This window comes from Populus trichocarpa, chromosome 3 (assembly GCF_000002775.5).
Source record: "Populus trichocarpa isolate Nisqually-1 chromosome 3, P.trichocarpa_v4.1, whole genome shotgun sequence".
NCBI classification, from domain to species: Eukaryota; Viridiplantae; Streptophyta; class Magnoliopsida; order Malpighiales; family Salicaceae; genus Populus; species Populus trichocarpa.
Genome location: NC_037287.2, coordinates 16,343,700 through 16,361,321, shown reverse-complemented (window position 1 = coordinate 16,361,321; position 17,622 = coordinate 16,343,700). Strand labels below are relative to the sequence as shown.

At 31.0% G+C, this 17,622-nt stretch overlaps 2 protein-coding genes across 2 annotated transcripts; one reads left to right on the top strand and one right to left on the bottom strand.

The window, feature by feature from the left end:
- The first annotated feature begins 11,142 nt into the window (after nucleotides 1-11,142).
- Nucleotides 11,143-11,917, top strand: LOC18097070 (stellacyanin). Its single transcript, XM_006385760.3, has 2 exons — nucleotides 11,143-11,349; nucleotides 11,460-11,917. Exons 1-2 carry the CDS (start codon nucleotides 11,190-11,192, stop codon nucleotides 11,849-11,851), a joined length of 552 nt encoding a protein of 183 aa, XP_006385822.1. The 5' UTR covers nucleotides 11,143-11,189; the 3' UTR covers nucleotides 11,852-11,917.
- Nucleotides 11,918-12,361: 444 nt separating this feature from the next.
- LOC18097069 (probable disease resistance RPP8-like protein 2) lies at nucleotides 12,362-15,286 on the bottom strand. The gene has a single exon (XM_024597368.2). It carries the CDS (start codon nucleotides 15,216-15,218, stop codon nucleotides 12,537-12,539), a length of 2,682 nt encoding a protein of 893 aa, XP_024453136.2. The 5' UTR covers nucleotides 15,219-15,286; the 3' UTR covers nucleotides 12,362-12,536.
- Between the last annotated feature and the right edge of the window lie 2,336 nt (nucleotides 15,287-17,622).

Below are 17,622 nucleotides of genomic sequence, written 5' to 3'. Positions count from 1 at the left end.
TACATAAAAGTTTTACAATAAAAGATTTTTAAAAATATATATTTTATTTTTATTTGATATTAATAAGCAAATTATTTTAAAAATTCTTCATATTAAATTGATACATAATTATTCATAAATCTATCAATAATATCACCATAAAAAAAACTTGATATTCTTAAAAATAATGACATAACTTTTTATTAGTAGTCTATTTTTTTAATAAAAAATGACAACAATTAAAATAAAGGTTGTTAAGAGTTTCAATTATTTAAATAAGAAAAAAGGGATTTCTCTAATTTAAAATTTATTATTTTAACAATAACATGTTTTTTAATCATAAACATTATCTTTTAAATGAAAATTCATCATGGTCTCAAAAACAAATTTCAATATAAAAAAATTAAAACAATGTTTTAATATTTTGTGATTGAAGGTAAAAATTAATGTGATAAAATCATGTTCAAATGTATCAAAAGATAAAAAATAAAACATTTTGTTAAAATTAAATATCCATGAGCAGATATTATTTGTTTGCATGTCATGTATTATTGAAAATTAAATTGCTAACATTCTCGTAAAAAAGTAAAATATTATTTAAAAATTATGGAAAAAACAACTACTAATCTAAATATAATGTCAAGTATTTTATTTATAATGCTTTTAAATCAAAATGGAAAAAAAATGTTGATAAAAAAACCACATAAAAGAGCACACCTAACTTAAAAGAAAGAAAATCTAGAATGCATTGGCTGGAAGGTTAGATCCGCACGTCTAGCTCTTTTTTTTATGTTCAATGGTAAAAGATATATCATCCATCCTTTTATTTATTTATTTTGAAAAAAAATAAAGCAAAAAATATGTTATTTTCTAGCTGAGATTGCAACAATTAAAAAGTGGTCAGAAAGTCAAGGTCCGGCTTACAGGACCCAAAAAATTATTTTTCAAACTTTTTCCACCCAAAAACATTTTAGAGACCTTAATAAACTTATTTTAATCTTAAATCAACATTTAATTAGTTAAAGAATATTAATTTAACCTAATTATAAAAACTTTATGAGTCTCAATCTTTCTATTCCAATAATATAAAATATAAAAAACACATTACTCCTCTTATTAAATGGAATCCATTGAGACATCGATCATTTTTTTTTATTGCTTGAAAATAGTCAATTTATAGCTCTCTCTTTTCTTCTTTGTTTATCAATGACATTTTCTCTCCTCTCAAACAAATATACTGAAAAGTAAATAAATAAAGTTTTGGATTAAAATTAAAAGTTCAAAAACTTATAGGACCACAATAGAAGTTGAAGGGAAATACATGGATAACACATAATTTTCTGTGCCAGTCTGAGATTGGCCATCGCTTTTTTTTTACTTTTAATTTTATCATTTTTCTTTTAATTATCTCTTTATACTACAAATTCAAACCAAACTCATTAAATTCGCCTATGATCAACATTTTAAACCTTGTAAAAACTTAAAAATCTAAAAAAACCCCAAGGATAAGAGATTATCCGCTCACAAAACATAAAAAACAGCACATGATTGGATGCAATGGGGGAATAATAATAATCAAAAGGAAAAAAAAATCAATATTGTAATCCACAATGAAGTCGAGACTGTGCAGAGTTCAACCCTTTACAGTGTAGCTCTTTTAGTTCTCTTCTTGATCTTGATTTTTTTTCTTTTAATTTTTTTTTTGATAAATTAGTCCCTAAATTTCAAAGATGCTATCGAGGACGGATACTTTATAATTATTTAGATATCTCATGTCCATATCCGTATTGGATTCGATGTTTATAAATGCATATCAAATGCTTTTTGTGAATGGTAAAGAACCTTCATGTTAGTAATCAATAAATAATTTGTCATTTCATTAATTTTACATCTACAATTACATGTCACGTTAAACTCTCCGATGACAATCTTAATAAAAACATTAACAAACAAATAAAATAAAGGGAGGTTTCACCATAACCCCTCTCATATTTTATTGTTAATTACTATAATGACTATTTTATAATTCTCAAAAAAAATTGTATGCCTTTCGACCAAGGTTGTTTTGGTATTTTCAAAATGTGCATTAATTATTACTGATTTTTTTGGAGATATTTGTGTTTATTCAATGTTTGATGAATAGTAAAATAATTAAAATACCCCCAAAAAGTCAAAAAATTAGTGGTCTCGGATATGGGTATTTAGATATTTTTTATCTTTTATATACAGTAGAATTACACATGTACTCTTAGATGCAAGACATTTAGTTCGTTATAGTAAGAGGTATTTAGGTCTTTTAGCCTAATTTCTATTATTAAATGTAAGTTTGGTTGAGGACAGTAATGTAATTTCCCTTAAAAACAATGATTTTTAATTGAAAAGTTGTTGGCGCATGCAGAGCAAGTGTCAGCGTGTTGAAACAACCGCACATATTGGGCGGCACGTGTGGCAATTTCTGACGGTCAAAAAATCTCTTTCGTTATCTTAGTCGATTCATCTTCATCTTCTCTTTTATTATAGGCAGTGCGTGTACTCCAAACGTGACATATGTATCGCTTATGATCATTTTTTTTTCTTCCTTCATTTCTCTCTCATACCTCTGAAAATACACCACAATCCTTATTGTTATTTCTTTTTTCAAATTTAGATATTTTAGTTTTGATTGTTGCTTTTTTATTTATTTTCTCTTTTGTTGAGGTTTTATTTCTTTTCAATTTAACTCTTGCCTTTTAATTTGTATATATATAAGGTATTTTGATTCAGTTCTTGTACTTTTAATTTTTTATTTTTTTTCTTTGCTTTTTTTTCAAAGTTTTTATGTCTTTCAATTTTATTTTTCAAATCAAGTTTATTAATTTAGTTTTTTCAATAATATTAATGATTTCAATTTTGTCCATTTTCTTTTAATTTCTTATTGTTTTTCTTGGTCCTTTGATCTAAGTTTTTATAGTTTTAAATTATATCCTTCAAATCAAGTTCATGGTTTTTATTTTTTTCAATAAGAACAACAACAATAATAGTAGCAGCAGTAGTAACAATAATAATTGTAATGATGGTCATTGTAGTATTAATAATAACAATGATGATGCTAATAACAATGATGATGATGGCCATGATGATAATAGTAATAGTGATGATATTGCTTATTAATAATTGTTGTGGTAGTGATTTTGATCCTTATTTTTTGAATTGCAATTTTTTAAAATTCTTTTGTATGATTAGAATTTTTTTCTCTCAATTTCATCATTTAATATTTATTTTTTTGAAAATTAAATTTCGTGATTTTTCTAAACTTGATGCTTTAAGTTTAATGACTAGGGTCATGAGTTAAAAAAATTAACATATTTTTTTAAAAGGCTTTATAATTTTTTTAATCAGATTATTTCAGTCATATAATCTAGACTGCAAATTTGATAGAATGCCTCATGATGACTTAACCTTAATTAGTGTTTTTACATATTTATCATGAGCAATCTTTTTTATTTTTTTAACTTATTTTTAGTACTTAAACATTATTTTTCATTCAAATAAATAAATCAACCTCACATAAAAAAAAACCACGGACAAAAAAAGCTAGTTCATGATGATAGGAGATATGCTTAGTTAACAATTAAAGTGGTAAATATTACATAAACAACCCCCAAATCTCTTACTATATTTTTTAATTGGAAAAGAAGGATGGTATTGTAATACATTTAACACTTTTATTAGCATCGATCTTGATCCTTCTTCCTTCACTTGTTTCTTCGCAACAAGTCTAAATTATATTTTGCAAATTTCACATAAAATAATATAAATATAATTTGAAATAATGGAATTTAAAAGAAATTAAGTGCATTTACCAAAATGTGAAAACGTTCTATGAATGTGGGTTGTATTTAATTAGATTCCAAGACACCATTTGTTTTGGGATCTGAACTGCATTTATGAGCGTTTCAAAAGTATATTTAACTTGAAAAAATATTAGATTGATATTTTTAATGTTTTTCATTGGTTTTGATGTACTAATTTTAAAAATAAAAAAATCAGTTTAATATATAAAAAAAAACACTTCACATCATAATACCCAACAAACACTAAGATAGAGAGATATTGTACATGGTAACTTCCTTTTGTTTCTCTATTTTCTTTTTTTTCAATTGGTAAGTCTCTTTTTCTCAAAGTGAAAAACACGTAGTAGATAACAGAAATAACAAACACGTACTCAAGTTTATAAAAGTAGGTTTATAATCCGAAAACACAGAATAAATATTGAAAAAAAAATTTACAAAATGTGGCATCATATGGTCGCTTTAAGCATAATTAGGGTATGCTTTGAAAAAGATCGAATGGTTGATATTTCATATGAATAGGCTGTCTGTTTGGTATTATAGTGTATGTGCTTTTAAAAAATATTTTTCATTTGAAAATACATAAAAATAATCTATTTTATTTTTTATTTTATTTTTTATACTAGCACATTAAAATCATAAAAAAAAACACTAAAAACATAAATTTAATATTTTTTAAAGTAAAATACATTTTTAAAACACACTTAAAAACAAAAACTATCACACTTCCAAACATCCACTAAATCATTTAAAATCTCAACCATTTTAAAGTAACACAAAAAAAATAATATTTTAAGTGTTTGTTTGGAAGTTTGGTAGAAATTGTTTTTCAATATGTATTTTACTTGGAAATATATCAAAATAATATTTTTTTAATTTATTTTTTATATCAATACATCACAACAATAAAAAAAAAAAAAAATTAATTTCAAGCTAAATAAAATTTTATTTTTTTAAAAAAATTACAATTGAACCATAATAACAAACACTAATTGAGATATTGTTTGTTTGGTTTTCAGGGGAAATCTAATTGTGGTGAACACCTCAAGTTTTAAATATATGCTCAAATCTAAACGAGATTTGAGCATATATTTATAGGTCTAGGTTTCCTTTACTATAGCAACACGTATCCTGGTTATATATTTGCCAATTTTATTAGGAAAATCTTGTCAGCTAGATCACGTCACGTCACCTTATATCAGGAAAAATCCAACAACCCAGATATTTAGAATATGAAATATCTTACAATTTGAAGATCAATGGTCTTTCCATCCTGCTCCACGGTGCGAATTTTCTACAGAAACAGAAAATCAACTTTATCAGTCACATTCGCAGATCAGAATAACATTTGCGAGCATCAATGCCTCTCTGGTGCTCGCAAAGTCAACTCCAATTGTGCTGATGTCAATGTCCAGATATGAATCATCCTGCATTGGAAAGATAAAAAAGAAGAAGCAAGTTTGCATAAATAACTATAAAATTCAAAAGCTAATAGCACAGCAGAAAGGCATGTAATTCTCTACAACATCTTCTCAAGCTTCCATTTCCCCTTGTTTACATATAAGAAAAGCGTGCGTTTGGGAATGAATGACGGGTTTTTTTTTAAATTTTGATTTTTTTATTTAAAATAATTTTTTTAATTTTTTTATATTGTTTTGATATGTTGATATCAAAAATAATTTTAAAAAAACAAAAAAATTTTATTTTAATATATTTCTAAATAAAAATACTTTTAACGACCACCACTCTTACAATCCTAAACACACCCTCAATTAATACCCTCAATTAATATTAATAACACCATGAACTTGAATATAAATAAGAGATGAAACGTTTAACAAGGACAAAAATCAAAGCAAAAGAAACAGAAATGTTGCCTCGATCTCAGCTAAAGACCAAGTGATCCAAAAGATGGAGGAGATGATTTCAAGATTTGTGAGATTAATCGAGTTATGTATAAATTAATTAAATATCTATATTAAATTAAAAAAGAAAAAAAATATCTTCACCCAGAAAGAGTCTTAACAAACATATTTATAGTAGGATATAATCTCATTCACAAAAATTGAGGTAAAAATATTAGCTCGAACAGAAAAAATTACACCTAGTCCAACACATCAAATCACAATTTAATGAGTTCAGGAAAAGAAATTATGACTTCCAGAAAATCTCAAAAGCAGACATGATTTGCCACCGCCAGAATCCCCAATTAGCAAAAGCTTAAACAAATAATCAGTCCAAAAAAAAAATAATTAAAACCCAAATCATAAAATTGAATAACATACAAAACCCACAAACCAAAATCAATGAATCATCCATATCATTCAAAACCAAAGTCAGGCTGTTCGAGCTTCGTCTTGACGTCGTACGTACCCTCCGTGTCCTCTCATTTTTTTTATCGACCGAATGTTCGTGTCCTGTATAGGACAGTAAGAGCAATCATCATCGTCATCATGATTATGATCTTGGAAAACAAAAGCATTGCTCGTAGGAAATTGAATTTGACGAGAGCTAGCTGCATATTCTTCGATTTTCTTTTCTTTTTTTTTAAAAAAAAATTGTTTATGCTCGATTAGCAATTATTTCTTTTTAAAATCAACCATGAAATGAATGCTCCAACAAGGGAAGTTTGATATGTTATCATATAATTCACAAATGATTTTATCAATTAGATTAACTATAAACTAATAATTTTCTTTCTGTGATTTGATACAATAAGCAATGTGTCCAAGCTCATAACATGTTTTTTCTCTTCTGTAGAATGATATTGTGCCTTGACCCCAGCTACTGATTGCTTACCTTGGTGCAATTACAAGCGTGGCCTGGCGTCGATTACAGATTTTAGAGTTGAAATTCGACTTTACCATCAATAATTGATTTCAGCTCAATTAGCCGACAAAATCATACTGATTTGTCTTTTCTAGAAAATTGCCCAAATCTGTTTCCTAAATATTTACGCTCAACTCTCGAAGTTCATACGAGGATATTCCTAAACATAAAGCCAAAACGATGATGATGCATCCATGGAAATGGGATTCCGAACTCCTTTTACCATTGCCCATAAATCAAATGGTGGAGTGAATTAGGCAATCCTAATTTTGATGTATTTAGTTTATTGTGCTATATACATCTAAATAAGGATCGGAAAAAGTCATCCATATCCATTAACTTTTACTAATTATAGAATGTAGTCTATGTGTTTTTTTTTTCAATTAAACTTTATTCTTTTTAATTTTATCTTTTCATATATTATGTTATTGATATCTTATGTGTTGATAGTTTCCTTTTCTTTTGCATATTCATGTGATTTTTAGGTGTTAAACAAAAAATATTTAAGATTTCAATATTTCACATGAAAAAATTAAGAAACAACCCCATGTAGATGTAAGTTATACATATTGTATAATGGAGTTTAAAATATTATTTTAAAAGATTTTTTATTCCATATTAGAAAGATAATATTTTTTTTTAAGTTGAAGTATTTAAACCAATTTTTTTTTCTTATCACATATTGAAAAAATACAATTTTTTTCTTGTAAACATAGAATATATATACTAATGGGCTTTCAATTTCATATTGAAAAAATAAAAGCTTATTCTAGCGTTTCTTTAGGTTATCCAGGACACAAGTTGACCTAGCAGGTCAAGCAGAATTCACTAGGCTAATTGTATGCTTGATTTTTACCTTTTCTAGACCCAATTAGGGCCTTGGATCACTCAACTAGGTCAATCTATTGGACCAGGTCTAATAACTATGATTTCATAAACAAAAAAAAAAAGTTGAACAAACAAAGAAACAAGAAACAAATTTGAAAAACATGAAAATATTGTTGTATTGCTTGTTACTGCAGAACCAAATACAAGAAAAACATGGAAAACAAGATTGGATGTCAACCTGATGGCACAAAGCCATTAAAATATGATATCAACACGTTCTTGTACAATAAACCATAAGTAACAACGTTAGAAATATAATAAAGAATTTGTTAGAAATAAAACAATCAGGCACATATGACAAGCCCCTCTCTTGAGCAGTGTTGCCACATGTAAATGAGCATGAGCTCTCCTTTTCTTGCATTTCAAAACCCCAGCCTCTCAGAAAAGGCTCAAAAGAGTACCAAAGGATATGCAGGTAAGATAAAAATTGGGGAATCTAGAAGTGGGGAGGTCTATATAGGAAAATCTTGTGTCAAAAGTTACGATTAGACTTGATTCCTAAGTTTGTATGCAGACCAGTTTGAAGAGTAGAAGCTGTAAAATGTTAATTTCCCTGTTATTTGGATGTGGACATTGTGTCAAAACCAGGAAAAATATCTATTTTTTATCCCATCCAGCTATCCATAAAACTAGAAAACAAAAGATTAACTCTTTGCCGGAAAATAATGGAAAGATGTGGATTTATACAGCTTGTAGATTGAAATGGATTTGGCATGTAATGCACCTGTAAAATCAACTAGGCCAGGGGAGTCTCTCTGTAGCCACAAGCCCACTTGTATTGTACCCTCCTCAAGACTGCTGGCATCGAGGCCTGTTATTTTCTTGACGAGGACAGAGCATCACAATTATGAACTGCTTGATCCAATCGCACACATGCAAAAGCTTGTTTGATATATCTTTGTTGCCAAAAGTCAGGCCCTTGCTTCACGGCTACATCATAAAAATACAGAAATCAAGTATAACCATAAAATCGCATTACTTGTTTTTTATTTATTAATATAGATATCGGATTAGCTTATGTGTACCTCAACTAATTCCACAGGCTTTAAAATTAATGACTATATAAGTTTCCAGTGACTCTGAGGTTAATTTATAAAGCTCAAATTGATAACCTCTAAAGAACAAACTTAGAACCTGACCATACATTACTTTTTTTTGGTAACCCGGGGTATCCGGGCCAGCTTACGCGCACCACAACTAATCCCCGGGCTCACTGAACAACCTGCAAGTCCAGTGAGCATGTAAGGCACCGTGAGAGTGACAAACATGCACAATGAAACTTGAATCCTGGTGCAGAGAAAGGGAACAAGTTTCTTCTATCGCTGGGCTACTACCTCAAGTGCAGGGGTGCCAGGCTTGAACCCTGACAATACATTACTTGTTTAGATGCCGATTTTAGCCATTATTTTGAAAGACACCATCCACCTTTGTCTGCACCTTTGTCTGCATCATATGGTCATGGACTGGAATTTACACCTAAAATACTTTATTCATGATACGATTAAGGCTCGAGTCTAAAAAATTAATGGGTTATGGAACGTCTTTAAAGGTACAAAGCTCGAGTATAAATTACACCTATTTAATCCCATTGGATCTAGGATGTGAGCTAACCTAATTGACTCATAATCAATCAGTCTCTAAAATAAGTATGTGCCTCCGCAAAATTCAACAAAACAACGCATCCAAGTAAAAAGACAAGCCTATCAAAAAGCACAAACCTGGATACAAACATACTTGAAAGCATAGGGCTGGACAGGATAAGCCTATCCTCGAATTAATTATTCCACCTACTTTTTCTATGGTTGATATTTTGTATTAAATGTTGAATATCCTTACAGGACTCGCAAAACAACATTAATTAGGAATGTCCATACCTGTAAATGACTTACATGACATTAATATAGTTTCAACTCAATACTGAATCAATAATCATTAAGGGCTCATATCTCAAATGATTATCATTAAATCACGTATCATAGTTTTTTTTCCCACTCTGTTCAGGATTTTCAAAACCAGCTGTTCATTTTCAAAATCCCAGTCCCATTTATGACTTTTGAGTTTTTTTTTAAGAAATTAAAATTTTTTATTTTAATTTTTTTTTATATTGTTTAATCATTTTAATTTGTTAATATTAAAAATAAATTTATTAATATATTTTCAAACAAAACATACTTTAAAACATAAACTCAATCATATAAAAAAACCCTTCATCCAGACAGGCTTTCTCGCTTACAACATTAATTGCGTTCAGTGTACAATTCATGTCCTATTATCCCTAGAGACTGGAAAATTCTATCAATATGTATGTCTGATGTCCAGAATTGACCAAGTGCATTGTGCTTCCACTTCACATGGCCTAATGTTGGGATATTTGGTCTGGACGCAGCAATCCACACCTGTCAAACATACAAGCTTTGTTGCACAATTTGTAGATTGTTTCTGATGCACTGACGAGGTTTTGGAAGTTTTTGAAGTTGCTGTGTTTTCTACTTGGTCAATTCAGTTTGCTATTTTTTTCAGCAATTTCATATATCATGTGTCTTTTGAGCAATGCATGTGTTATTTTCAGAAGGATTTATACATTTTTTTCATCAAGTCTTCCATATCATCATGATCTTAAAACAAGAGTTGTGTTTTGCCGTTTTGCGTATGCAAATATGTGTCTAAACCAACGGATACGTTGGAACTCCTCCTCCTCCTCCTCCTGTTTCTTATACTTTTGTATAATTTATTTTGACTATATCATGTCCTGTTCTTCAAGCAATCATTTCAATGTGTTGTGCGATTCGCCGGTAGACATGGGACACAGTAAATTGCGGGGTTGGAAGGGGTTCAACCTCCTCATAACAGTCAAACCTTTCGCTCTCACCCACCTCACCAACTAAAAAGAAAATGAATAGAAATTGTGATCCCATCATGGGTTATGGTTCGACCACCCTCATCGACTGGGGAATTACTGACCATATCTTAAGACCAATCCATCTAACAAGAGACAAAATGTTAAATTAGTGGATGTTATGGAGGGTAATTACAATGTAGTCGCTCAATTCTTAGATTTCAGCTCATCAGTCCTTATACTTTCAACTTGTCATTTTGCAGGTCCTTATCTTCACTTGTAAGTGCATCTGTGGGGACACATGGTAGCCATGTAGTGACATAATTTATACAAAGGGACTGGAACAACCATGAACAGAAAGTATAGGGGCTGGTGCGCCTAAAAGAATAGTGAAGGGATTAAAATGACCAAAATATAGAGCTTGGAGAATCACCCTGTTCTTAATAGATGGAGCACGAGCGCACGACATTTTTTAAATTAATTAAAAGCTTCATTTAATGTAGGTGGAGGAAAATGCTCCTTTCACGTTGAATTGAGTTCTAAAATAAGAAATAAGAATGTCTTTAACCAAATTCTCTTTAGTCTTGTGTCCTTCCAATTTCTTGGAGTAGATGTATAAATTGAAAGGGCAATGGGGAAATTTTATTCCTTCACTCATTTTTTCAAATAAACCATGTTGTATAAAATAAACTCAAAAAAAGAAAGAAACTAACACAAGTCACGCAAATTTGGAGTTAGGTCATCTGATCTTAATCAACCTTCACATATATATACAAGCTATAGCTAATCATCTCCCTCTCGTGTTTGCCATACTCGTTCATTTATCAATGGGTAAGCTGGTTTTGGTCTTTTCTCTTGTTGTTCTTGGCCTAGCAGTGACATGCAAGGCAGCAACTTACATGGTAGGTGATAATTCAGGCTGGGACATAAGCACTGACATTGATACGTGGGCACAGGACAAGACATTTGCTGTTGGGGACGTTCTAAGTAAGTATTTTACAACATGGTTAATGTTTTACTCACCAGAGAAAAAGTAGAAAGAATTGAATGGCTACAGGACTGAATTTTTTTTGTTTTTTTTCTGTTAATGTTTGCAGTGTTTCAATACTCTTCATCCCACAGTGTTGATGAGGTAAAGAAAGAAGATTTCGACAGCTGCAACACGACCAATGTTCTAAGAACATTCACTACTGGGAACACAACTGTGTCATTGACAAACCCTGGAACGAGGTACTTCGTTTGTGGCAACAAGTTACATTGTCTAGGAGGAATGAAGCTTCAGGTAAATGTAGCAAGCAATCAAGCAGATTCACCGACCGGCGCGCCACAAACACATCCAGGGGGTAATATTTCACAACCTTCTTCTAAGAGCAACAACCCGGCCTCTGTTATTCCAACTTCAGCAGGGTCTGTCTATGGCGGAAGGGATTCTATTGTAATGGCTTTTCTTGGTTTTATGGCTACTTTGTCATGGGCAGTGCAAGTTTGATTAGTAAATGTTTGTAATCTTGTTTATTTATTTTTAATATACGGTGAGGTTGATCTCATTTTTGAATTTTTGCTTTTGACAAATCTATGTTGCTCCAATCTTCCTGATATGATCATGGAAATAGTTTTCAAGCTAAGTAAAAGTGTTATGGCTCTTTGTGATTTGCTAATGGTAGTGATCTGCATTTATAACTTGTGTATTTTGAGGTGCAATGAAGAGAAAATGGCGAGGCAATTCTATTACAGAAGGGAAAAATCCAGTTGAGCCATCAAATGTATTTGACTTCATGCCCATTAGTATTTCTCGTTTTTGAGCCCTATTCCAATGACAAATTGAATCACCTGCTGTAAGGAAAACGACTGCCCCTCATAGAGGCCTGATCTTGAAGGGCAAAGAAATTAGTGAGAGTGCATGCATTTTTTGAGTCCTGCAACACATGAAAAAAATGGAAGATAAAAATAGCATATATGATTTTCAGGCAAAATATCATCTTTATACACAAAACGGCAAGAAGTTTCAATACAATTAAAATGTGAGAAAATGTGTACGTTATAGGTAGATCGGCAAGGACAGATGAATCGACTGAATAAATGACAAATTTTGTTGAGAAATATTTTACAGCCAACATATGATATGGCTGACATTGCAGCTGAGACATGAATATCATAAACCCAGCTATAGCCAATCACATATATCTAATCAAAGGAATATGCTGGACTTTCTGAAGATCTACGCCTTGAAGTCTACGTACAAAGAATCTTGGCATATCTTGAACAACCAATTCATGGAGACTAGTCATGAGTTTCATCTCTTCAGGGAGCATTCTTAGCTCCTTGCAATTGACAATTTGAAATATTTCAAGCCTTGGCAATGCACTTGCTTCTATTTTCAATTCTGTTAGGGATTCCAAGCTGTTGAACTCTAGGAACTCTAACTGAGGAAACCCATTGGCAGAGATTCCCAGTTCTTCTTTGCTGTAAGACTTCGCTTTTAATCTAAAAATCGATAACTTTGGAAGCTTCTCTAGAACCTCTATGGATACTTGCTCAAGATGGGTGTATTCTAATGTTAACTGGGAGAGATTCGGTGGAAACTCTTGCAGACTGGGCAACCGTGTTATCCCTCCTTTCAAATGCAACTTGACAAGAGAGTGAAGAGAGCCAAGTTGACTAAGTGTAGGAAACTCAGCACCTTCAGCTCGCAGGTAGAGGGATCGAAGTTGCAAAAGGGCTGAAATGGAATCAAAAATTGCAATTGTGTCTAAGCTCAAGTTTCCTCTCATCTTCAATTTTCGAAGACTAGTTAGATGTGCAGAGTTGTTCTGTTTCCATCTGCTGACATCAATCCCTGACAGAGTCTGCAAATGCTTAAGGTTGTCGATTCTCAGGAACCCGCCAGATTGCCCACACATGTAAAGGTGTCGCAAATTTCTCATGTTCCAAATGACATTAGGAACTATCCTAAGGTGAAGATTTCTTGCAATATCAAGAGTTTGCAGGTTACACAGAGAACCTAATGTTGATGGAAGCACTTGTATGTTAGTCTCCTTCAATCCCAAGTAACTCAAATGTATCAGATCACCAATTGTGCTTGGAATTCTGCCACATGATATACCCTCTAACTCTAGGATTCTTAACAGTCTGAAATTCCTGCTAATGTAGTCAAAATTGGCATTTGATAATTCATAAAAACCGTAGACATGTCTACCAATGAAATATCGATAACGAACTCTAGTGACAACTCTAAAGAAGAGGAGGGAACGGAGGTGTGGACTGAAAAATCCCAAGCTAGACAAATGAGAATCAGAATATATTGGATGGCGACGACATCTAGCCAAAGATGTGAAATTTTCATCACCCGGAATCTGAAGAAAATTCTGTGCCTTTGCCTTCGAGGTGGAGAGGTCTCGTAGCAGATCATGCAAACGGCATTGCTTGACCCTCCCGTTGACACTCATTCTTTCTGCTTGAACCATGTTTCGCTGTATCAGCTCGTTCAAGTAATCCTCTGCAACATCCTCCATTCTTTCTCCTTGATGTGGAATCAAACCCTCTGCAATCCATAGCCGAAATAATTTGTGGGCATGAATAGAATAATCTTCTGGGAAATGGCCTAAATAAAAGAAGCAAGATTTCAAGTAAAATGGCAAGTCATTGTAGCTCAAAGCAAGTATCGCGGAAACGCCATTTGGGTCTCGAGCAAAATGTGCATCCAAGTTGTTAAGAATTCTTTCCCATTCGCTAGGCCTCCTTTTTCTTGATAGCAAGCCTCCAATTACAATAATGGCCAGTGGTAAACCAGCACATCTCTCCACAATCTCTTTCCCAATTTCCTCTAATAAGGGCGAGCAAGTTGTGTCACTGCCATCAATAAATGCTTTCTTGCAGAACAACTCCCAACTGTTCTGTTTACTTAGGAATTCCAAATCATAGGGAGTAGTTTGAGGATCTACATGCAGAGCAGCATTCTTGTTCCTAGTTGTAAGCAACAATCTGCTACCGTTACTTCTATCCGCGGGAAAGGCCTTTTTAAGGCAATCCCAGGCCTTGGTGCTCCAGATATCATCCAAAACCACCAGATAGCGTTTCCTCCGTAAATTTTCATACACCAAGTCCTCCAACTCTTCATCTGTCAAAGCTTCAAGCCTTTCTCTAGGCGATGCAATTTGTCTTATGACTCGCTGCAGAATATCTCTTGCACTAAACTCCTGCGATACATAAATCCAAGCACGGGAAGGAAAGCGAGCCCTAATGGCACCGTGATTATATATCTTAATACCAAGAGTGGTTTTACCAATACCGCCCATTCCAACTATAGAAACAGCACTCCAACGATCCCCCATTTGAATGAGTTGCTCCACCAGTTTAGCCGTATCATTCTCCAAGCCAATAATATCCCTTTCCTCGCTGCGAGGAGATGATCTTCTCAGCTTCCTCATTGTCTCACTTGCAGTAGTAGTCCCCTCTCCAATGTTTTGGATACCGTAAGTATCACGGCTGGCAGAGATATCTTGGAGTCTGGAACGGAGGGCAGCAAGACCCTCGGCAATCTTGGATCTTTGTTTCCACTCCTTAACAAGGGAAGTGTATTTTCTGATAAAATGCTTCTTCTTCAGAGGACTAATCTTCAGGGTAAACGTGTCAATGAGATCTTCAGCATCATAAGCAACATTTCTGATATCAGACACCCAATTACACACTCTCTCGTCCACATCTTGCTTTGCATCAGCATCTCTTAAGAAGCAACGCATCCTCCTGAGTTCATCTTGTAACCGCTCTACTTCTCTACGCACATCGGTATGAAATTCAAGTTTGTCAAGCGAATCAGCGAGCCTTTGTATAACAAAGGAAACCGCTGCTTCGGCCATATATGCTCTGCTTCTTCCTCCTTCAACCTTTACCTTCTTCTTCTTCTTCTTCTTTTTTGGAATTTTGGAGGGCCACATCTATTTTGATAATAGCGACAAAAGTTATTCTAGATTATTTTTCTCAACATTAAACTGATTGCGGGTTAAAGATGTGAATTCCAACTCTCTCTCGTAATTAATTTATTTTATTTTTGAGAAACAAAACAAGAAAGATTGGCTACTTTGGGATTAGATAAAAGATGTAAAATTAGACAAACATAATTAATCTACCAATTGTATACTTAATTTCTTCCTTCAATATAACAAGATTTGAATTCTAACAAATAATTAATAAATGAGATTGCTAAAAATCTCATTATTAAAAGGTTTTTTAAGGTTAATGAGGTAACTCAATTTTAATACCAACTATATTAAAAGGAAGGAAAATATAACTGAATTAGTTATAAATCAAAGTCTTTAAAAATCAAGAGTATCGTAATTATGAAAAGACTTTCAAAATATTTAAATCTAATTTGCTAAAATTTTATTATAATTTTTTATATAGAAAAAACTAGAATACCCTATTAATACTCAATATGAAAATAAAAATAAAAAAAATATTTCTTTCAAATAAAAAAAATTAGAAAAGCTTAATAATATTGAAAAGAAAAAAAATAGGAAAAAAACTCTAAACTAAAATAGAAGAAATAAAAATAATTAAGAAAAATATTTATTTTTTAAAAATACTTTTGTATCATGAGGCTAAGAGGTTAGTAACATTCAGCCTAAGCCGCTATAAAACTCTTGTATCATGAGGAAGACGAAAACTATGGTGAAGAGGAATTAAGACCAAGACTTTGTTTTCTACTCGACCCTGAAACTACAAAGAAGCCTGGTAAGTGAAAAATATAAATTAATTTAATTTGCTATCGAATAAAAATCAAGAACATCATAATTATCATAACTAAAAACTTTTAAAATATTTATTTTTTATTTATTTAAATTTAATTTTCTAAAAAACTATTAATACTCAATATGAGTGCTCTATTAATACTCAGTATAAAAATAAAAATAGCAAAATTATTTCTTTCAAATAAAAAAAACTATAAGAATCTAATAATACTGAAAAGAAATAGAAATAATTAAAAAAATATTTATTTTTTAAAAAACTCTTGTATCATGAGGAAGACGAAGACCATGGTGAAGAGGAAGACCAAGACTTTGTTTTCTACTCGACCCCTTTATTTTTATTTTTCCGTAGCTATCATGGAAACTACAAAGAAGTCTGGTGAGTGAAAAATATAAATTAATTTAATTTGCTATCGAATAAAAATCAAGAACATCATAACTATCATAACTAGAAACTTTTAAAATATTTAATTTTTATTTATTTAAATTTAATTTTCTAAAAAACTATTAATACTTAATATGAATACTCTATTAGTACTCAGTATAAAAATAAAAATAGCAAAATTATTTCTTTCAAATAAAAAAAACACTATAAAAATCTAATAATACTGAAAAGAAATAGAAGTAATTAAAAAAATATTTATTTTTAAAAAAACTCTTGTATCATGAGGCTAAGAAGCCGCTATAAAACTCTTGTATCATGAGGAAGACAAAGACCGTGGTGAAGAGGAAGACCAAGACTTTGTTTTCTATTCGACCCCTTTATTTTTATTTTTCCGTAGCCATCATGGAAACTACAAAGAAGCCTGGTAAGTGGAAAATATAAATTAATTTAATTTGCTATCGAATAAAAATCAAGAACATCATAACTATCATAACTAGAAACTTTTAAAATATTTAATTTTTATTTATTTAAATTTAATTTTCTAAAAAACTATTAATACTTAATATGAATACTCTACTAATACTCAATATAAAAATAAAAATAGAAAAATTATTTCTTTCAAATAAAAAAAACACTATAAAAATCTAATAATACTGAAAAGAAATAGAAATAATTAAAAAAATATTTATTTTTAAAAAAACTCTTGTATCATGAGGAAGACGAAGACCGTGGTGAAGAGAAAGACCAAGACTTTGTTTTCTATTCGACCCTTTTATTTTTATTTTTCCGTAGTCATCATGGAAACTACAAAGAAGCCTGGTAAGTGGAAAATATAAATTAATTTAATTTGCTATCGAATAAAAATCAAGAACATCATAACTATCATAACTAGAAACTTTTAAAATATTTAATTTTTATTTATTTAAATTTAATTTTCTAAAAAACTATTAATACTCAATATGAGTACAGTATAAAAATAAAAATAGCAAAATTATTTCTTTCAAATAAAAAAAATATAAGAATCTAATAATACTGAAAAGAAATAGAAATAATTAAAAAAATATTTATTTTTAAAAAAACTCTTGTATCATGAGGATAAGAAGCCGCTATAAAACTCTTGTATCATGAGGA